The sequence below is a fragment of the Vollenhovia emeryi genome, unplaced genomic scaffold, assembly GCF_000949405.1.
Source record: "Vollenhovia emeryi isolate VEMERY1.0 unplaced genomic scaffold, V.emery_V1.0 DF939128.1, whole genome shotgun sequence".
NCBI classification, from domain to species: Eukaryota; Metazoa; Arthropoda; class Insecta; order Hymenoptera; family Formicidae; genus Vollenhovia; species Vollenhovia emeryi.
This window is the reverse complement of record NW_011967238.1, coordinates 768,501-792,539: the sequence shown is the minus strand read 5'-3', so window position 1 is coordinate 792,539 and position 24,039 is coordinate 768,501. Positions and strand designations below refer to the sequence as shown.

Below are 24,039 nucleotides of genomic sequence, written 5' to 3'. Positions count from 1 at the left end.
TTTTGCAGAACTCATTTACTTTTTTTCCGCTGAAAATCGTAACAACGAAGGTTTTTTTTCTGTCGCCCGAAGGGTGTCTTCGCACCCGAGTTTTCGCTTCTTTTCAAAATAGAGCGCGTCATCTGTCACGCTTTCGTAATCCATCAAGAATATACGTTATAATTTGTATTCTGTGTAAAAATAAAAAGTGCAAGCGAAATTTGTTGGAACGTAATGAATTTGGCTTAATATATTTATAATTCTATTAGTTGTTAAATGTTAAGAAACGAAGGACTGTGAATTAGGAGAAGGGCAAAAGTTCGATTCGACGCACGTCGAATGACCTACGCGTTGTTTGCGCGCGCACATTAATTCGCGCGGATAACGTGGGCGAACGAATTAGAATCTGATTAGCATTCGTCTTTGAACGTTCGTAATCGTCGGGTGAGCTGACGTGCTCGCATTATCGCGTACGAGGGATTTCCATTCAGCGCGCGCGTTCGTCCGGAAGGACGTTTTTAGACCGTCGAAACTGCGGGGGTTACAGGTACCCCAGTTAGGAGACACCGCTCGCTCGATGAAGCGCGGACGATTGTCACATAGGGGTTGACACCGAAGGGATCCGTCCTGCCCCGCTGGACCTTGTTTTCAGAAAAAATGTAGCGATTTTTATCGGTATTCCGTTTCTCCGCGGGGATCAGATCCTTTGGGAGCCTGTGTTTTCCTTCGATCTCGACTTACGACGAAGGGGATGTGGAAGGGAGAAAAGGAAATATCACCCGTGAGGCCCTCGTAAGTGGATTTCTATTAAAACTAATTGTAAGTAATATTTCGCGTGTGTAAAAAAATATATATAATGATATTTTCAGAACAATTATAAAATATAAATAAAAATGTAATAAATAATTGTTCACTGGAACAGATCTGTTTCCACTTCTAAAAAAGTCCACTTCTAAAAAAGGCATGTAAGTCGATTAGTCGCATATCTCGAAGTATTGTTGCCGCTTTTCCGCGATGCTGATTGGCTGTCTCGCTTGTGCGACACGACATGCTTCAGTCGTGCTATTTGCAGCTGTCAAACCATGCGAATTTTTAGAGAGAGCAAATGGCGCGCGCTTGACGTTGCGCACACAATTACTTCTTCGCGTGTATACAAATTCTTAAAAATATACAATGCTTGACCACAAACTGCGCGCGCGAAGCGCGCGTTTTATCGTTTCTAGTTTCGATAAATAATACGTATAATGTGGTAATGTAGTTATGATAAGCGATATAACAAGAGAGAAGTCATAAAATTATTTGTTAGAAAACTATCGCATATTTTATTCGTCGATTGAATTTTTTCGACGCACTTAAGCATCTATTTATGCTGCCGTAGTTTATTTTATAGCAATAGAAGAGCAACGGTGCGTGTGGCCTTTTTTTCTCGACGATATTATTTCACGGCCAACGGCAACTGTTTTACTTGCTCGCGGACCGGACCACTTCGTTCTCAAGTGGCCGGCAGCATCTGCGATGATTACTATACGTGCAACACGCTCATTCATTTTTTAATAAAAGACTCGTTCGTGAAAAAGATTGATTTAAAAGGTAATTTTTTTTCCAATAGACCAACCGAGGGTGAAATAATTACTTTTTAAGAAACACGGGATGCGGAGAATGCTTGAAAATGCAAAGTTTGGAAATCTCACCTTTTAATAACGCACATATTTTTATAAATCACTTGGAATAGTACTTTTCGCGCGGTGATACTATAGCTATTATTAATATAGAGGATAATTCCTGCGTTATTTGGCCCATATTCCTGGCCCCGAGTTCCTAAAGAGATAATGATCGCTCCTAGGAGGGCGACCGGTAATATAATACACGAAGAATCCCTCGGGATGCGTGGAGAGGATGGATCCTCGCGAACTACGCGGACAAAGGCTCTCTCCCTCGTCGTGTATTCCCCAGAAACGGGCTCCTGTCTCCCGAATCGGCCCGACCGTCTCGGATTTTGCGATGCGATGAGTCGGTAAATCCTATTTTTATCGTAATCAATGACTCACACGACGAGAATTCGGCGATCGTAGTTTTCTCGTGAGTTAACAGAGCGAGAAAGAAATACATCGGAAATTATTTCGTGTTATACGACAGTGAATTGATACGCACGAAGAGTAAATCCTTTAGGAAATTGATAATGTCGAATAGATAATGAATATAAAGTCCAATATTATAGTTAGAACAATACATGTATCATTGTGTAATCTTGCGTTATTAGTAAAACATGCAAGTATTGTTTCCTTCACTGAAAAAAATTTTCATTAGCTAAATCGATTAAGTGGTGTTTCTGATGGAAAATTAACCATCGGGTTTTCCGATTAAACTATGGGCATATTCGACGAAATTTATCCAATGAAATTGCAGTTACCGATAAAATTTTATCGAAAAACCGATTATATTTTCCATCAGATATACAATTCAATTGAATATATCCGTTTGTTAATATGTAATTGATTATCCGATTATCTAATAATCCAGGATACTTTTCTCAGCGTTTGCATTTATTATTTCATTATGAGGAGCAAGAAATTAAAATTATGCGAATCCATTAACATGAAAGACAGCCCTCTTCTCGACGCTCCGGCAGATAAACGAGACAATGAGGTGATAGTACACAAGTACAAATATAATGGTGATGGTCGCTGGTAAGTAAGGACCGAGGCGGAAGATTACAATCTGCTGGCTATTGTGCGTCGCCGTTGCATTTACGGTGTATGGGATGCACAAGAGGTGGCTGGCGTTAACGTCAAAAGGCGTTATTCGCTCGAATTGGCTCACCTGGCCTCCGCGGAAAATATCTGATTGAAAGGTATCTCGACCTCGACGAGATTCACAGTGGATTCTAATGTGACCACTTTGTTTCACTCCCTTCGGGCCGTGCAACCGTCGGTGGTCTCCTTTCATCCGTTAACGGAAATCGAAATTGCCGACCCAACTCTCTTAACCCGCGCTTTTTCGGGCAGCGAGTGCCTCTATTTTTGCGGATAAACAGGGAGCTATTGATTCGTTCTTTTACTACACTTTAGACTAATTCGATGTTGACACGGTGCGATTCGTCACAATCGTTTTCTATCTCGAGACAATTTATTTTGCCTTTAATTTGTTTATAATTCATTGATGTAATCGATCGATCGGATTTTCTCTTTGAAACGTAATCTCATGTATTTCGTCGTCGTTTTCGTTTGTACTCGCGCGGAGAGGAGAGCCGTTATCTGAATCAGATTTAAGTGCGGGCGCCTATGATCATCCGCATGGGAGCCAGGGGTGCTTTTGTGAATAGCCTGAGCACGAAACGATTGGAGCCGCCGTATGAATCGTTACGGCAATGATGTTACGTCTGCGACCGTCTAGAATTGTTTTTTTATGTATCTTTCATACATTGAAGAGCTTTTCTTTTCTCATTTGATCTCTGTACGCGATATCATTGAGATCTATGCAAGCTAATTCGAAAAATGATGATAGAGTCTTAAAAAATAATTTGGTATAAATCTCTCCGTGCTCTTCGAGACGTAAATATCTGTAAAGTTTTTGTTTATATTTAATTTTACGTGTCTACATTTGTCTGTATGTACTTACATGATCGCTTCAGTAGACTGAGTGTTTTAATTGAACTGTTCTGCAAACTGCTACGGGCGTATCACGTGCCGCAAACATTTACGACGTGACAGGCTGCTCCAATATCCTCCGGCAATGCCACTCGATCGTGTCTAATTCATCCTGTCGTACTGTTTTGTTTCCTCTGATCATGGCATTGTTGAATTTGTTTGAATCATCGATCATCGTTTCTGTCAGACAGAAAAACAAGAATTAATAAAGAATTGATTTTAAACATATACGTGTGTATATTCTTAAAAAGATATTTAAAATTGATGCGTTAAGACATTTAATTTCTTCTTTTAAAAAGACTACAATGATTGCAAATCTTTAGTTTTTCTTTTATTTATACAAATTTACAACATCCGTATAATAAATTATAGCAATGCAACGCATAATATCTTATATTTATTCTACGTTATTTAATTAATGTTCCTTTTCATTATCTTAAATTTCTCAAGACATCCCAAAAGAAGATATTTTACGCAAGGATTAATAGTAGTGTAGTATTAAGCACTGGCGTGAATAATAGCTCAGGGTTCTAGAGTGTCTGCTTAAACATTAGCTACGTCTCATTCCAATTACTGTGATGCCAATTATTGCAATCGACACGCCAAGTGCCACAAATAACGAATTTGCCAGGCGAACAGTCGACACGTGGCAGCTGCACGTGCGTGAGGCCACGGTGCGAAACCGCGCTGAGATTAGCTGAGAATCTCTCGTCCGGCTATGATATCTCAATTACGGTCACTTTTACACGTTGCTCGTTTGACACGTGCCGCCGAATTCGGGGTTGGTGATACGGACACGTGGCGACGGTGCGCGTTCGCGCTCACTCCTCCTCGCTTCGTGGTCTTCATTCACGTGCGCGACGAGCTGCACGTGACCGCCGTCGTTCATCGCGTTAACTCGAGATATCCGTTTAAAGAAGAAGATCGATGACGGACCAATGGATACGCGGCTGATAACGGTGGGAAATATGGCGGAGGCGTGAAGAAGCGATGATTAATCGAGTCAGATCATCTTTCAAGATATTCTCATCATCTCGTATATCTGTGTACTTAGTAAAATTAGACCCCACTTAGTGTCATTTAAAATATGTTTGCTTGTAGATTATAGTCAAATAATTTCGTAAATTAGCGATGTGTACTCTTTGCTTTGACATTTCTTCTCGCGGATTCATTTAAAATTCAAGAAATAAATGTAACATTTACTTAAAAACATATTTTTTATGCATATTAAATTTTGTGAGTACAAACGACATTATTCGTCCAAAATGACGCTTGCCTTCCGTTGACATATGGGCCAAATTGTTCGAGACTCCATGTGCCGAAATAACACTTATCCGTCTTTACAATATTTCATTTAAATGCTATTCTTCTCTTTTTTTAAATCACTTTTTTAAAACCACTCATGTCGCCACGTGACACACGCCGCAGATGAGCGGATTATTATTTTATCACCATCTTTTTTTATCGAGACACCCGTTATCTGTGAGCAATTCTTGGTCGAATTGACATGCACTTTGTGGGCAAATATACGCACATGGATGCGCTGTTACAGTTCTGGTTCCGGCACGTGACCGGCACGTGTCGTGTGCGATAGTTTGCGGTGTGAAGGTAAAGCATGGCACGATTCCAGCCAATTGGCTGGAAAGGATTATCGCATGATAACGCGCATAGTCTGTCAAATTATCTCATCTTTGTCATGAGAAAACATTTTAAATAATATAATAGTATATAAATAAGCATGAAGATGAATTTTAGACTATTTTTGACACCATAATTTTAAATCCAATTATAATATATATATAATTTTTATGCACTTTTCTATTATAAAAATAAGAATATAAAAATAATACAATTTTAGTTTTTTTCCAAGAAAATTCTTTTAAAAAATAAGAGAATGAAAGAATTGATATTATAAGAAATTGATTAAAATATATATTATTAAGATATGTAAAGTTTTAATTTGAAGGTTTATTAATTATCTATCACTTCTCAAACAAAAAATGATTTCAAAATTTCACATTTCTTCAAAATAATTTAAAACATTCAGTATTGAAAATGATCTCAGTTCTAAGGGAATAGGCAAACGGGATAGAAATCTCGTTAAGCAGCTTAAGTACCTTGAAATTACATGTTCGGTGGCTCACAAAGGTGGACGAGCACCCCCGAACACCGCATTCTAATCGATTCGACATGGTCGTCGTGACTTCGATTTTCCTGCGCGCTGCGCTTCCCCTTCGCTTCGGATCACCGTGGAAAATGCATAACTTAGTTCTTAGCGCGTTAAAGCCGTCTGCCGACCGCAAGTTGTCCCACGGAAGCTTTTTTCTATCTTCCGGAAGCGACGCACGGTAAAAAATTGAAATGTTGACCGTGATACCGATTCGTTTCTCGCCAATCGTTTCCGGAATATAGACATATGTCGGAACATTATAATCAAGGGACGGATCGTTTTTTATCTTTGTGGAATTTCCATAGAACAATTAGCTAAACTAACTTCACAACTAAAAATATGAATTTTCCTGTAATTAAAAAATGTCAATTTCCATAATAAATATTCTTCTCGTAACGTGACAATTTTTTCATTACTTAAGAAAATGTAGTGATGAATTATGTCGATACACAATATATACACTAGAGATTTCTTTAGTCCTTATTAAAGTCCCCCTGAGCAAACTCATCCGCTGAGCAAAGTGGCAGGTATCCGAACGGTCCAACCTTTCCTCTTTCAATCCTTTTAAATTTCTACGAGGACATAACGGGGACTTTCTTTATCTATACATATAGTACTTCCTGCCACCTTCATATCTCCGTTTGACGATTTATCCGTTACACGGATGCAGTATCGGTATCTAATAAACTCCCACGAGGGGTACGCGATCGGAAAGAAAAATGAGGAGATCCATCCTCGCATGGCTCTCTTCTTCTCATGCTCGATCTGGCGCATCGGTTACGTTCTAAGGATCAAAAGGATCCGGCTGGATCGATGTTTCCGAAAGTTGGGTAAATCGAGAGTGTATATCGCGCCCGTCGAAGGATGCCGTCGAAAAGGGGCGAAACTGAGGACTCAAGAGCGCGAAAATCCTTTCTCGGCGGCTCGCCTCAGATCTTCGCCGCGAAGTGGTGGACTTCAAAGGGCCGCGGTCCGGCCGGCTTCTTACGAAACAACCGTGAAATGGGGCACACGCTTCAGCAGGATTTCGGGGTGGTCAAAGCGATGGCCAGGCGTGCTCGTTTCTCGAGGATGCATTAAACGGCCGCTGATACGCGTGAGAAAGCACAGATTTGCGTGAAAAAAGACATTTGTAAAATATTATATATTAATATGTTTTCTTACGCAGAGCTGCCTCACAGTGTACGATCTTAAAATCTGTTGGCTTTATTTAAAGAAATTTTCAGCAACAAACACAATGTTCTCAGCTAAACGTTGTTATTTATGAAAAATTCAAGCCTATCTTTTGCAAATATAAAAATAATATACATTTAAACTACATGTAAAATCTCGCATTTATTAAATGATAACTGAAGCTGTTATAGTCTTTCTTAATTTATTAATTATCCAGTGTTTTGCTTAGTGCAATTATTTCTAAACGCGTGTCTAATCACGTAATAGAGGATTTATTAATATCTTTTACTTTTGCAGGTAGGAATGATGAGAGTGGACAGAGTCATCCAAGCGAGTAAAAGCTTTTTTGTCGATCCTTTAGTCGAGATGGATAGCGGACGATTTAATTAACTTCTTGCCTGCCGTCGTTGAACGGACGTGGATGAAATTTAAACTCGTTGGCAGATGATTCAATAGACGGATGGACAACCGGACAAACCAGTGGACAATTGTCCATCTTCTCCTATTACTTCGGTGGAAATAATTACAAAGTTAAAACGCGCTTAAGTGTTCCGCTCTGGAATGGATTGTACAACACATTTATAAATTATCAAAAATTTTATCTACGTGCTATTAATAAGAGGAAGGAATAAATAATAAAATACATTAATACCAAATGATGATCCGTCATCACGCAAAATGTAATACCACAATTAAATTTTCGTTATCGATCGCATTATGATCGTCTTTGACTCATCGCCTGCGCGTAACGGACAGTTATCGTTCCACGTACGGTGTGATTGTTATGAAATAATAATGTGCAGGGTGGCGTTGGCGCGAGCAAGAAAGGCGCAAAGGGGTGAGGTACGTTACTGGGGTTGAACGATCGCAATCAAAGCTCGAGCCGGTGTATACTGGGAGAAGGACACGTCACTTCTGTATTTCCGGCGGTGCTCAATATCCGTGACTGGATTTAGGTAGATAATGAATGATGATTAAAAGCCCGGTGCTGGAAATCGTCAGCATATTTATTACATTGAACTCACGGCCTTAAAACCAAGTTTGTATAAGAAGAAATTTTTAATAAAGGAATTGAAAATAGATTTAAAACTTATGTGAGAATAAAAAAAATAATGCAAGAATATGAAAATATTCTTTCGCATTAATTATATTAATAATTATGTATTAAGTGAAAAAGATTACCAAAAAATATTTGATATACATATAATATTTTGCGACTTGTCAATTTTACATAAAATGTATTCCAGTTTCCTCTTTTTTAATTATCCTCTTGCAAGACCCGTAATTCAAGTAATGGTTGCATGACAGTGTTGCAATTAAATCGAAAGCAATTGAACCAACAAATTTAGCTGATCGCTGTCGACCTCGTTAGAAGCTCCCCCGAGGATCGCCTGAAGGATGACCCGCGCGCGAAGGACGGGCGCGAAATTTCGCCTTCTCACCCCGCCTGCATAACTCATCGCATGAACTGCGCGAAGTGCATCAAAATAAGAACCACTGCCATTCGTACGTACGACATGAAAATACGGACAGATGGCTCGTTTGGTCCCTTTCCTGGTGATGGTGAACGCGCAGTGGTTGTGACGATGTTGCTGATCGCGCACACATTAGCATGGTCGTATACAGGGTGCTTGAAAATCGTGGATGCAACCCGGAAGCAAACGTCATCTTGATGTTATGGAAGATAATCCTGGAATTTCGTTTAATATGATTAGATTCTTATAAATATTCAGATTCCCGTATCTCTCTTCTACTTAGCTTCAGTTCTATAGATTATATTTCTCTGAATGTTTGGTTCCGTAAAGCGCGTATTCTTCTTTTCATCGGTCCTTGAATTTACATTTTTTAAGATCAATTCTTCATACGCAACGTTTTTAGTTCATACTTTTTCGCATCTGTAAATTCATGCAAATCTTCTCGCTTTCTTATCGCGTAATTCGAGAGACCCTTTCTGTAAAGAGCTCTTTCTCCCAATGAACGGCTTCTTCTTCTCGTGACGTTAGTTTCTCGAGCACCCCGTACACGCTGCGCGACGAGTCTTTACCGAATCCACTCCGTGTAGACGACGATGCACATACACACACGCACACCCGCCCGCTAAACAATAGTTAAATCAGGACGAGGGGCGACCAAGGGCGCTGTGGGTGTTTAATGAGCTGCCAGCCAGTGACTGAAGGGGGATGACGAGAGGGGCCTGCGGAGGGAGTCCCTGAATTCGGGATTTCGTGGTACCCGGCGTGGCGAGTGCGACGAGGACAGGGAACCGCGTGGGGCACGAGCTACGGCACCACTTGACTGCTTATGGGACCAGCACCCGTGTAAAGTGCAGGAATAACATTGAATATATTTAAAAGGATTTTCGTACGCAATGCGCTTTTGTCATTTTTAATTTTCGAGGTCCAGTCGCGGAAAGAATTGACAACGACTTGTCTCTAAAAGAATCATAAGCTTTACATCATTGGCGCTTGATCTAACAACGAGATCGAATACGTAGGAATGTTGGAGCTACCTTTTTTTATTCGAGATTTCTTAACGCAAACTATTTATGATAATGCATTTGAAATGTTTCCTTTTTACATGTCCGTGCTATTTTACTTACGTGTCGATCAGATTTTACGCTCAACTGATCGCTGATTTCTAGCGGCTGTTCCGCCTATTCAAGGAAACAACATTCTCGTGAAATAAAACTAGTAGCTTCTTCCTATTGAATTTCCTTCATAAAAAAGCCGATGTATGATATTAAATTACTAATTTGCTGGCAGTAGTTGGCGATTTCAAAAACGAAGGGCTACCGTTTGGTTACTAGATTAAGTTACTATTTGCGGACGATTTGAACAGTTAGGGATAACCGCTCGGCGGTTCGATAATTGGCCATGAAAAGGAAACTCTATCCATCATCTGTACAGGTAAATCTTTTAAAACCAAATTCCAGATCAAATATAGCTCATATAACTGTAAACAGCCGCTACAGAAATAAGCAAGTACATACAAAATGTTCCCGAAGAACATATTAATAATTAATATAATAACAGATAATGCTAAAAATTTCAGCCATACCGATATTAATTTGTACAATCTTTTTGTACAACAACATGTATTTTATATTTCAAGATTGTCACCATTATAAAACGCGCCCATGTGATTAGCACAAACGTCAGACGAGCGCTAATTAGCTTAATAAATTTAATTAATGTTAATATTTCAAATTAACAGTAGTATAATGATCAAGTCAAGTGCAAACGGAGTATATGTACGTTTGTTTCGATGAGTCTACTCAGCCTACCAAGCTCCATTTTAGTAGAATTTAAATGGACGGTCTTTTCCGAGCCCCCTCTGATTCGAATAAAACTCACGCAGATAGGAGACGAGAGATCAAACATACTTTCAGCGCTCATGTAATCCTGCATAATCCCGGCCCTACCAGCCCAATAAAACGCGCGCGCGGCGCTTCGAACTAGCTTCACAATGAAGCTAAATCAATGATTTGTCCGACGGGGCTTTGGTGCAGACTTAATCCCGGTTTTACATGTGATTAAAGCCCGGGATGAGGAAGTGTCAAGGTTGATGCCATTACGAAAATGCACCATTTGAATCTAAATCTGCGCAACACTACAAACAGCCAAATATACATATGTATATACTTATACCTCTCCTCCCCTATTTTAATTTGAAAGAAGGGGTGATTTGCGACAGCGAAGATTAAGATGTAGATGCATTCTTACGGGTCCAGGGAATGTTGTCAGTTAAAATATATTTATCACGCTGCAATCAATTTTCTACATTCTTGACAATTATAATTCGCGCTAATTTGTTAAGCGCCCATCGATGTCCGACGTCGAGGGTGGCAATCGGGCTCATCTGCGATCGGTTTCTCGCGATCGAGAATCTCGCTGTTAAACCTAAGGCAGCAACCCACGTCACTCCGGGATGAATGCCTGGCTGGGTCGGGCATTCTTCAAGTAAATTATAGTCTTGAATGGGTGGCGCGACGGGGGGTTGGTTGGCACGCGCACCACTGGGGTACACCTGCCCCCCGTAGACATCTGTCCCCCTGTGCGTCGAGCGTTGGAGTCAAACTATGGGGTACGTATGCGCGTACGTACGTGAATATGTTTGCGCGTATGTCTGTACGTGGCAATGCCCCCCCTTTCTTTCCTTCTCTCTCTCTCTCTCTCTCTCTCTCTCTCTCTCTCTCTCTCTCTCTCTCTCTCTCTCTCTCTCTCTCTCTTTCTCATATCACAAGTTTCTGTCATCAGCTTGACGTTTTGCGAAACCGTCAATTTTCACGACACCGACGATTATAGAATGGTAGAATAACGGCTGCCGGATAACGTTCCCGAAATTGTTCTCCGAGTGTTCATTGTATAACATACGCACAATATATATAATAATATTTTAAACCTCAGATTATTTCAATTTCCCCGCTTGTTTTATTATTTCTCATTATCAAACTTATTCTGGAAAGAGAATCGTGTTATTAAATAAATTAATCTGGTATTAATTTTACTTTTATCTAATCTGTCTTAATAAAATAAATAATGTATTTGATTTGTAAACTGAAGCAAGAATATAATCTTTCTTTTAATGCCTTTATCTTGGAGTCTCTGGGGTCTCGATGTATTTATTTGCAAGCAGTATAAACTACGGTTAATTTTTTAATTCACTCCGCTTCCGTAAGTCTTAGTGACGCCGATACAGAAACGCACAGATATTCGTGTATGCTTCTTTCTTCGGCGTTTTATTTATCCGGCAATGCGTTATGCGAGACGAGGGTGCGCACATTAATCCGCGGTCCATTCTAATTAATTTCGTGAATCCCGGTGATGGGGGCGACCGATCAGCCGCAACTCAAATAAGGCTTTCCATATTTTAGCACGAGCGAGTCACCGCGAATAGAGAAAGCACGTTGTGCTCCGTGGTGTGACAGAGCCGGTCGCACAACGCGGCACCGTAACCGGTATTGTTCGTGGTTTACCACAAAGGCCTGCAAATGCCGACTTGCAATGGAAAACCGGCTGCCCTGCACACGACGCGTCTAAACAGATGCGGAAATACGATGCTTACTGAACTTTCCCGCGGCGTATAAATAAACGTATTCGTGCTGCAAATAAATACATCGAAACCCCAGAGAGGTTCCAAGATAAAGGCATTAAAATAAATCCTTGTTTCTTTTCGAAGAGATAACTTTTTAAAACATGTCTCTATCGCAGTGTTGACAATTAATCCCGCTGCGTTAGGTTCAGGATTTACTGTCACTGATTTCCCGTATCGTTTTCTTTTTTTTAATGAACATTAAAATCATCTCACTGTCTATTCCGGATGATGATCATACATTTATAGTAGCGCGATCGTTAGGAATTTGTTAGTCTGCGCAATTTCGGTCGCGAATGACTCGTGGGGCGAATTAAATCTCCAACGCGGGGAGACAAATCGCACTCGTAGAGCTCCGACCTTCGAAAGCTACGGCCATTAATCTTCGATTAAGTGCTCAACGATCGGTCAAGGTAATTTAACGAGTTTTCCTGAATTAGGAAAGACCGTCTCACCCTCCCCGATGACCGTGGTCCCGCGTTTCGTTCCCTCCGTTGCCGTACGGCTTTCTCTCTTTTCATGGGAGGGGGACCACCGTCTCTGTCAGCCACCAGTATGTCACCGTACAGACCAGCGCGCCGGTACAATGAGGACCGAACGTGGCGATCGATATGTGCACTCGACGGAAACGACCCAACGAAAGGTCGATCGAAGCGAAATCACTTCGTCCGCGACCCCGTGACACGTAAGATAAAAAAAATATTGTACTTTCGAGGAATAACGTAAGTCACTACGAATCCGATCTGTGGACTTCGCTTGTATCATCCACGAGCAGTGCCAATACATCTTGGTAGAAAGATGTCTCGCTTCTGCGGAATATGGAATAATTTTTAGGACGATGCTCTTGTAAGCGACAAAAGGATTTGGTAGAAAAATTAATTAGTATTTATTATACAAAAATTATGTAGTTATTTTCAATTGGTGTAACTTAGCATCTGGTAGAGCAGTTTTATTGCTTATAACATTTGATTACCGAGATATTTCGGTAATCGTATTCGTAGTCAGATTTTGTGGTCAAGACCGTCTTAGGATCAACTTTAGGCACTACATAGCCAATGAAATGTTCCATACAGTATCTTTAGATAAATTCAAGGCGGTCTTGAATGTAAGATCTCACTATGAATACCAGCCTTAGTGTTGCGAAAGAAGATATTAAAAAAGGTGCATCTAATTGCTTTCAAGGAAATATTAATTTCCATATTGATCAAAGAGAAATGTATATCAGTGTGCTTATCGGAAAGCTCTGTAGCAAAGGTAACAAAGTAAGCGATGGAATTGTTTGTTGCGCCCTTTTATACATTATTATCTTTTTTTTTTAAATTTACTGGATATATAGACGGGCTGTGAGCTCCCGGCAAAAACTGATTGAATCCCCCCAAAATCCAACACCTTTATGGATGCTGGCCGTCTGTCGTGCGCTGTGCACACATTGATATATCGTCCACATAATGGCACCATTGAGGCATTACTATTATTGGCAAGATTTGGGGAAACGATCGAGCGTGCTAACGGATTCGTCGCAGCTTGCACGCTGTTTGCAAATAGATCTTGTATAGGAAATTATTGTTCGCGCAGCGGTAGTCTTGATGGATTAGTGCGCGTCTGCGTTAGCATTCCGCGAAGACCCGTGAAATTATTACATTTGTTGTGCAGGAATTAAATGTTAATGTGTAAGAATAATAGGTACAATGAAAGAATTGGAAACTTTAATCTTTGCAACCGAAAGGAAGGAACAAAAAAATATTTTAATATAGTGATATCACGTTAATTAAAAAATTTACGTTGTAAATATGATAACTAAAATTTAAGTCCAAATAAATTGAAGTGAAAAGAGAATATCATTACAGTATTTCGTTTATCTAAAACTTATTTGTATAAAATAATTTTATGTTTTGACAAAATAAATAGATGGTTAAAATATATAGAAAAAAATATACAGTAGTAATCAGTGAACAATAAAACAATCGGTAATAAACGTGTGACGTAATTTCCAATTCAATAATACGCCGTAATAGTTAATCATAAATCAATATTATCACAACGAACGGGTGGATTGGAAGTAAAATAAAATTTTTGGAAAGATTAGAAAAATATTATCCTTCCATTTTGAACGGTCCGAAGGGCTGTTTTGACAGATCTCTTACTCGTACTCCGTTTGATCGAACGATCGAACTCGCCTATTTATTTTGCTAACACTTGGCCGTTGGTAGGCTACAAGGGGATATCCACTTGCTTTCGTTATGCAAAGTGCTTTCTTTATCAAGATGCTTTTGCATAATAACGAGAAAATTTCAGTACGATAAAAATGCACGATTATGGAAAATTATTATCAAAGAATTATATTTTCTTATACATATGTTGGAACAAATTCGCAACATCATTAGCCCATTTTTACATTGTGTATTTCTGATGTTAAAATAACTTGCGAAAGAATGCTATTATATTGTAATAATTACCCAATATTAATGTTTATATTGTTCTTAAAGAATTGTTAATATATAAAAATTTTTAATATTTTACTTACAACGTATCAATTGGTTTTTGTTAAAAATAAAGTACGTAAAATAGTATGTGGTAAAATAATTGAAGCAGATTGTATAAAAATAACAAGAGAATTTATCGTGGGACGATCAGCTAATTGTGTAAATTTGGTTATTCAATACTTACATTGATTGGAAATTGTAGTCATGTTTTACGTGTAATCTCACGGATTATATGGGTGGATGTAACTTTAGGCACGATTTGTGATACATCTGCTCTGCGGTGGCTTCAGTGCAGAACGCGTGTCCTGGCACGTGCTCGTCTATTCTCAAGCCACTATTCCATTCCTGTAAAGTGGATCAGAGCACTTCGTTGGGCGAATAGGATTTATAAATTGAGACTTCCATGTACCTAGTAACGTTTCAATCTTCCACAAAATAAAAATGTAATATAACAATGAGACACAAAAAGATATAAACAATATTGTTTTATAGATTCTATTTTCTCCACAATTACGAAACTTCAAATTTCAAAACTTATTGTGTTATGTTTTAAATATGCTTAATGTGACACACATTTAGCTGAAAAAGGGTTTAAAAAGAAATTTAAGTAAAATATGTTTTTATTACGTATAAATTATATACAATATATTCCCTGAATCAGCAGTTGCGTATTATAATAAGAGCACTGGTGGGCATTATATATTTTTTAATTAATTTAAAAGCTTATATATATATATCTTAAGATAAGTTGAACAAAAATGAGATCGAGCGGCCGAGATCAACTAAGAAATACTGACTAGAACAAAAGGAACGCAAATGTTACGGTAAGAAATTTATCATTCATTAATTATCTGTAATTAACCGTCAATGATAAAACCAACTTTTTTTCGCACTAAAACGTAAAAGTAAATTACGTTTAATATTAGCATTAGGAACAAGTTTGTATAATTTTGATATAAAAGCGATAATCCTGTAAAAGTATTGCTATTTGTCTTGTTTATAAGATTTACCATCTTTGTGAACGATGCAAAGTATGCTATGGGGAGAATTGGAAAAGCTTTCTAATCGACTTACGCTATAAGTAAAAGCGATTCGATACTCCTCTCGAATAAAATACTCTCTTATAAAGTAGATAACGATAATCATAGCACTGTCCTTTCTTTTTACAATCACGTCAGCTCTTTGGAAAGAAGAACACTCTTCAACTACAGTTATACTCGATTTCTTCCTCTAGTTAATTTTTTGATTAAGTTATCCAGAAGATAATTATTCTTGTGTCTCTTAAGTATTTGTAACAGCATAGACAGAGAGAGACCGAGCTGTATTTACAAATAAAGACAATGAACGCTGAAGAGAAACTAGCTTGTTTAACCCGTTAGAATTTATCTGCACTTGGTCGACGTTTAAAGACACTGATACATGTTGTTGTGATGAGACATGTGATGATGAGACGGCGGCGCTAGCTGATGCTGAGGACGATGGACCTGGTACATCCTCTGATCGTAGCAGGGCTGATATTGCATCGGCGGACTCACGCTCTGATCGCTGTAGCAATCGTACTCCTGCCATTCCGGCGCGACGAATCGCTCCTGAGGTGGATACGGGAAACCCGCGGTATGTTGCGGTCCAAGTCTCTTTTGAGCCGCCACCGCGCAGCTTCCGGTTGACGAGGTAATCATATTGCCGTTATCGGTGATGCTGACGGTAACGCTGCCGACATTCACCGTGATCTCACCGCTTTCGGCGTTGCCCAAGGTCTGCGATAGTGCCCAGATGTAGTTGTGCGCGAAACGGAGCGTCTCAATCTTCGTGAGCTTAGTGTCTTCGGGAAAGGTCGGCAGGGCCATCCTCAGACGTTCCAGGGCGTCGTTCAGCGTATGCATTCTGTGACGCTCGCGGTCGTTCGCCTTCATCCGCCGATTTCTCTTTAGTCTGAGCACCTATTTGCAGAATAGGCATTGAGAGAGGGAATCGGTGCTTGATTTCCGGCGGAATCGCTCCGGGAGTATAAGCTTAAGTAAGCAAATAGGAGCAAGCAGATAAAGACTTAGGCGGACAAGTAGATAAGAGTTGTGTAATTGGATAGATTTAAATAATTTTTGAAATTTTTGTTGTTTAGAAAACTTTGGAAAAGTTATATTTAAAAATAGTAAAAACTATTTTGCTCTCAATGAGATTCTCTATAGAAAATAAATATTTAAGAGACATGGATTAATTTATATACCTGCGTGGGACTTTTGCAACGAGTGTTCCGCGTTTTTTTACGTTTTTCTTCTTTAATCGGAGGGAATAGAGTGTCGGCTGGTACTTCGTGTTTCGGTGATTCGAAGCTAACATCGAAACCAGAATCGGAGGAACTCGATAGTTCGTCGAAGCCTCCCTCGCTACAGAATGAGTACTCTGACGACATCACCGTGTCTTGCTGTAACGCAAAGCGATAAAAATTTTACACAAAGTTTACTTTTGTGCCCACTTGCTTGTAACAAAAATTATTCTAATCACAATATCATTCAATTTAGGGTATAATTTAAAAGTCTTGGAAAGGAAAATAAAAACTGAAATACAATTAAATAACAATATATATTTTAAAGAAAACTATTTTATTTTATTTTTTTAACAATTATCTTCGTTCTAATCGTAAAAAAAATAAAAAGTATAGTTTTCTTTAAAATACATATTCTTATTTAATCGTATTTTAGTTGTTATTTCCCTTGCCAAGATTTTTAAATTATATCCTAAATTACATGATGTTCTTTTACACAATCTCGATAAAATCAGTTTAGATCTTCTTTGTCGAGTTTCCTTCGGAAAATTTTGCGGAATACATTTCCACGTACCATACCAAAATCCAAACTTGCAGTTTGCCAAATGCCTTCAACTTTTGGCAAATCAGAGGCGAAGTAAATTTTTCGAAATAGCACACAGCACGGAGTAGAAATTACACTCTCGGGAGGTAAGAACCGACATTAATAAAAATTCACGCAGCGACGGAACGATGAACGAAACGAGAAAATAAGAATTCACCGACGAGCGAGCTAGGCGGGGTACAATTTGGTACTGTGCATGTGGCAAGGGGCTCTTAGAACATATATACCGTCCCGGGGGTATTTCGTCCCCTCCACGAACCTAGGGCCACCGTGAGGCTCTATGGGGCACCGAGAGAGAGTTCACCCCATAATCACCATAGAGGGGTACGTCTAGCGTTCTCCCCGCTCCTCCTCGTGTATGCATCAGACGCGTGCCACGGCGATGTAGCCGCCTTGTTAGAAGATTAGAGGTTTTTAGGACGATTACACCACTTTGAGATTATGATATTGTATACACGGTTATCGAATTTACAATCGATTTTCGAATGCGCTTTCATTGTACTCGAGTCGAAAAATTGAGATTTACAATATTTAACGGAGCAAAAGTTAAAATGAACGTTTACACGCTGAAAAGTTTTATAAAGAAAAATCTGAAGTTTTAATAAATCTTTAAACAAATGTTTATAGATTATTATTTCTTGTTAAATCGAGAATAGTGTAAACTTTTTTTAGTGAGGATAAAAACATTTTTCACCATTAATGCTGCGAAGAAAGGATTGTATAAATGTTATGTTATAACGTGTCTTCAATGTTTCAATACTGGAATACCGTCTGTCTGTGACGTACAACGGGTTAGCCACAAACAGGCGTTTTTCATCTTAGAAATCAGTGTAAGACGCACAATTCTGTTTTGAGAAAACACAATCTTTTTTATGTAAATGCAATTGAATTATTATATCTAGATTATTACATTTTATATTTAAATATTAAAAATCTCCAATTAAGTATTATATTATTTACGTAAAAGATAGCATGGAAAACAATTATTGTAAAAATATACTCTTATTACTTACAATATTTTCTCGTTCGTAGTCTTGTGGTTATCTAACGCTCGTGCACAATGTATGCTGAAAATAAGTTGCAGATAATCTAATAAAATCAACGGTGACCATATGTCATATGCGCTAATCAGCTGATAATGTCAGATATATCGCTATAGAAACCAGCACCGCAACGGGGTATTCGGGAAAGAATTTCAACGAGCAAATCTACGAAATGCTGCAAGAATCGATCTTGTTATTACTACTTCATTTTTTCTAAATTCAGTTTTGTAATCTTTTCTTCGAATTCGACCTACGGCATTCTACAAGAGTCTTCGTAAAAGAGAAAGAGATGTTTTATCCAACTTCTTTTTATTAAAATTATAAATTAAGCCAGTTAAAATAATACGATAAAAATAGCCATTGAAGACAACAATCATTACCGCGTTTATTGTGCAGTTTTATCAACCAAATAAATATTATCGTACTGTAAAGTGAAAGAAAGGGTGCACCGTCTATTACACGAGACTATCAAAAAGTGTATCTTGCGCACTTAATACCGCCTGATATTAGTTTGTATAGGGATCACTGAAACGAAGATACGGGCACTGATCAGTTTGACTTGTGCGAAGTATTAGCTTCCATAGAGCAAGGTATTATCAATTTTTGACACGCGTTATTTTGGAATGACCGTTTTAATACCGCATTCACGGTCGGTATTAGCAAAACCCCGGGATTTCAGTCTTGGTCGCGCGCGATTCTGTATAGTGAATAACATAAAACCGGTGTTCATACACTTCGGGAACGAAAAATATCAAGAACACGTGTCGTCTGTTTACACGAGGATCCGTGTTATCGAAGGATATTCACGTACATTCTGAGTGTACTGTCAATAATTTGTTCTACCGAAACAAACAGATCCGCCTTCCGGGGTGATGATTAGATGAATTTTTTATTTTAAGTCTGATATTTGAAGTAAATCGCGTGCGAATTGACCAGATTGAACACGTGTCACTGGGGGACGATTGTAAATATTTCTCACTTATTTGCACAATTCTCAAGCACGAAAAGTTACACGAGAAAAATTCGAAAGGCATTGGAAGATACTCGTCATATAAATACCGAGTGTCATCGTTAGAATTGCGTTGAAAGGATTCCAATCTACGATTGCAGAACAGGATTTTAGTAGACAAATATTGGTAATCTGTACAAAATATTTCCGCGCTCACATTTGTTAATAGACACAAAGAAAAAAAATCTAGATGTGCATTAAATCGCGAATTGGCCATTGTCGTTATTATTAATTGTCAATGTCCATTCGCCATAACTTTTTACGATTAGTAGATTACAGAATATTAATAGTCCGAGATAATCGATCGAGTTATCATCTTTAAAAGATGTTGTCTTATGGTCCACATTGCGTAACTCTGGATACTTGTAAAATATTTTTTCAAAATTGCATTACGTCGGAAAATTGCTTGGATCATCGCAAAATCACTTTTCATACTCGGTTGCAATCTGATAACGAGCTGCAGTAAACACGCGAGTTGCGCGATTACTTTCGTCGCGCGTCGCGAGTTCTTACGCTAAATTTCTCTCATGCCATAAACGGAAGATGCATTTAATGCGAGGATATTACGGCACCGTTCGATCAATTTGCATAATTATAACACTCCTAAGTAATTTTCCGGGCTCACAGTGTGTTTATGAGCGTTGCACCTAGTACATCGACCGACTTAGCAGATCCATCTTCGTTTCTCACGCCATTCTTCCGAACGCATTGCAACGGTTTAACGTGCTATTATTTGCATATAAAAGACGAGGTATCATCCATATTCTGCTAACTTCTTTTCTATGGACCGAGTGTAAATCAGAAATAATTGCTGATGATTATACGAAATATTTATATTGTAATAACAAAAAATAATTCTTACTTTGAGATAAATATATATCATGATAATCTGATAATAGCGAACATAAATATCCAGTAATATAAATTACGGAGATCTAAAATTTAGTTTTCCAGATTATTCTAGATTCAATTTTCTATTACTTGTTTAACAGCAGCCATTTATTTTCACCGTGAAGCATGTAAAAGTCTGAGATTGTTACGACAGGATAAATAGTGTCATAGAAAAACGACTTACATAATTTTTCCGCATGTAGTTAACTACAACGGTCGCCACGCGGGCCGAAATAAAAGCACTTTCTCCTCGTGAGACTATGCTACTATTCGGTATTATGTGCCTTTGGATGCTCATGGGGTCCCCAGAAAAGAAATTAAACGTTGAATATTCACGAAATGATGCTTTGCGCGAGCCGGTTGCAAATGATTTCCTACGTAGACGGCACTTGTCTGATTTACTTCCCGGAGGAAATTTATCTCTTGCAAGAATCCGTGCTGTAAAATTTTTTATTGCTGACACGCTTTCTTGAAATGGTCATTATTATTTCGTGCGTCACGCATTACTACCTATGGAAATACAACCGTGACAGAATACTTATTGAAAAATCTAAAAATGTACACAGTGTGGTTGATCATTGCTTTACTGATTCTTTCTAAATTCTTGTCGAAGATTCTCGATAGAAAGAAGACAAGAAATCGTTTTTATTTAAAGACAGCCAAAGAAGTTTATTTTTGCAATCATGTCATCGTTTATAATTAAACAGAAATCAAATTTATTCTTGACAGAAATAGGTCTGCAAAAAGCGGTATAGTTATGCCGTATATTTATGGCGGTTTCTAATATGTATTTTTTCGGCAACGTTATTCGCGCACCCTTTAAAGCACACAGCCCCAACCCTTTTCACACTTTGAAAATTCGTAGCGCCGATAAAAGGTCGGCGTGAAATCGATGCCGTTGCAGACACATGTTCGATCGGCCGGCGAAAATATTGGAAATTACACGAAAGATTTGTCCCAGAGGCGTGGAGAATCGAAAATCAAATAAAAAAGGGGCGTGCGAGGCGCGCCGTTCGCGTTCGCCCGAAATTGTCAAGCCTGAAAAAAGGGTTCGACTGCGATAAAGGCGATTCGCTCTGATTGGATAATTTATTGGCGAAGTGCAATCAACGAAATCGCGCCAACTGGTTTCATACAGGTATCCGTGAAATACAATTTCTGCGAACTAGGGAGGAGGGAAATCTTTGTGAAACTATCTCTTCAAATTTCTCAAATGGGATTTTAGAGCGCAAGCAGTTAAAATAAAAACGTTACTTCATATTCCTAATTTTATATAAGATATTGATAAATATTGATATACCAGTAATAATACCAGTTTAATTATAATGTCGGATTATTTTTTCTATCGTATTAAACGATTGGCGTGTATGGTCGTACTATAATAATGCGAGGAAAGTTGAGCGGATTTATTACAGCACATCATGAAGCTCATAAATAAACAGAAAGCTGTTACGTGCAAACCACACGAATGCAATTTGAAAGTAGTTCCGGTAAGTAGATTCATGTTCTTTGCAAAATTGATCAGTTATTGGTTGTATCAGCTCTAATTTATTTAGAGAAATTGTTGAAGCTGCTAGTATGACAAGGTGAGTTAAAGAACGATTCATTTTAAAGACACGTAAAAACAACTGTATCATTAGTCCGTGTTTCTCGTTAAAATTACATTTCTATAAAAGTAATTATATCTGAAGATAAGTAATTATATCTACGATGTGAAACGAGTCCGTAATTCGAAAGAGTCGCTTTATACGAAATCATGCCTGTATCGTACAAATTATGAATTTCTTTTATTTTTACACCGAACAATTGAATTATTCACCAGAGTTTACGCAAGTGAAAATAAAGGCGCGATAGGTCACTTTCCGTTTTCTTTTTCTCGAAAACGTTACGACAGGGACGGTTCGGCCTCTCGAAATCGCGATCCTCCGCGGTCGGTATCGCGATTATTGCGCGAGAGGACTCGCCGTGTGGATTCGAAAGGTCTCTCGCGTGTGAGAGGCGCGAGCGCGCGTGAGAAGTGGGTTATCTAACTGACAACACCCTATGCTTCATGTAGTTCACGGGAGTTTTCCCATAAGTCGTAACAGGACGCAAACGTCTGTGCAGAAATGAGTTGCAAAAACAAAAAGATGGGAAGGAAGAGAAAAAGAGGTGGGAGGAGAGGAAAAAATTGCGCTGGAAGATGATGCTGGCAGACACGATTTTTCCCACAACGCGTCCTCTTCTTCCTTGTAGTCTTACTAATGTATCATCCTGCAAACATGTCGCACGCGAACACAACGCATTACGTGTCTTCCAGATTTCTGTAGCCTCGCGAACACGACGTCCGCTATCGCACTCGGAAATCTAAGATATGGGAACACATAGAATTAATTTACTTCTCGGATTTTTCCTTCTAATTCCTTGCTAGATACGCGAGACATCTCCAATTATATTTAATTATAAATTATAAACGACGGGAACTGTGTAATGGTGCAATGTATGGCCGACATACAATGTAGCTTGATATTAATAAGTTAATTTGAAGGGCGGATGACTACAACTATGTACCATGCGCGGTTTGCGAAGATTATAATATATTTTACAATATTTTACAGTAAAAATGCATTACACTGATTTTAATTTTTATCCCTTTTGAATGAATCGAATTGTATCACTCAATCGCCAGTCACATAGCTCAATTGTAGGAATCTAATATAAATTCTTGAGACCGAACGCTGAAGCAATTGTCCGTTCACCAGCGCGGCGATTTCGACAGCGTGCCTATGGAAGCCGAGGCGCGTACACCGCGATTGGAAATCCAGAATCCGGTCCGCCCGATCCCCGACAGCTTGGATAGGTCTTGATCAGCGTGTTGTCTCGCTTCTATAGAGAGGAAAACAATCTCCGTCCGACTTCAGATGCTGGCATGATACTCTATCGAAGGTGGAGTCGCGCTGGCCGCAGCCTTTGCTAACTGTACAAATCCCCTTCCCCACTCGCTCGCTGTAGCGAGGTCTTCCTCTTACCTGACTGATTTTCTGCCTTTCTCTTGGTTCCTCTCGCGTCGTTCTTATTCCCCGATCACGCTACGATTCACGGATACCCCTTTTCCGCGTCCTTTTTATCCCCACCGAGCGAAAGAGCGAAAGAGGAAGAGAGAAAGAGAACGAGGGAGAGAAAGAGAGAATGGAAGAACGGGTGAAGAGAATGGAGAGGGACGGAGCACACTGAGCCTTCGGCATTTTAACGTTGCTCTTTTATAGCCTGTACACGTTAAACGTTCGCGAGAGAGACCTTTTGAACTATCTGACGAGATGGACGAGAACGAGGAACTTGAAGATAAACTTGGTCGCAACTCACATGCATCTAGATGTCATCTTTTAAATGCGATTTAATTGCTGACGTTAGTTAATTGCGTAATTTTTTAAATCCGTTTATAAAAACGGAAAATTGCTTGGTAAAAATTTATTTAAAAAAAAAAATAGAATTTTTTTATACCCTTGATAATTGCTAACGAATAATACTTTAAGGCTGGTGTAAGTCAGATCTTATATTCAAGACCGTCTTAAGATCCTCTTTAGATACTCCATAGCCAATGAAATGTTTCATGCAGCATCTTTAGATAAATTCAAGACGGTCTTGAATATAAGATCTGACTATGAATACCGGCCTAATAGTATTTGAATAATATGTGCTTTATATAT

General features: G+C 38.8%; 1 protein-coding gene across 1 annotated transcript; it reads right to left on the bottom strand.

Moving 5' to 3' along the window:
- Nucleotides 1–15,175: 15,175 nt before the first annotated feature.
- On the bottom strand, nt 15,176–17,491 carry LOC105568542 (basic helix-loop-helix neural transcription factor TAP). The gene is made up of 3 exons (XM_012024283.1): nt 17,381–17,491; nt 16,768–16,965; nt 15,176–16,483 (listed from the first exon to the last, which is right to left on the bottom strand). Exons 1-3 carry the CDS (start codon nt 17,381–17,383, stop codon nt 15,947–15,949), a joined length of 738 nt encoding a protein of 245 aa, XP_011879673.1. The 5' UTR covers nt 17,384–17,491; the 3' UTR covers nt 15,176–15,946.
- Nucleotides 17,492–24,039: the final 6,548 nt, after the last annotated feature.

Coding starts and splice junctions, on each gene's coding strand:
- LOC105568542 (XM_012024283.1), bottom strand. Junction 16,484..16,767: donor GTTGCAAAAGTCCCACGCAG/GTATATAAATTA, acceptor TTCTGCAAATAG/GTGCTCAGACTAAAGAGAAA.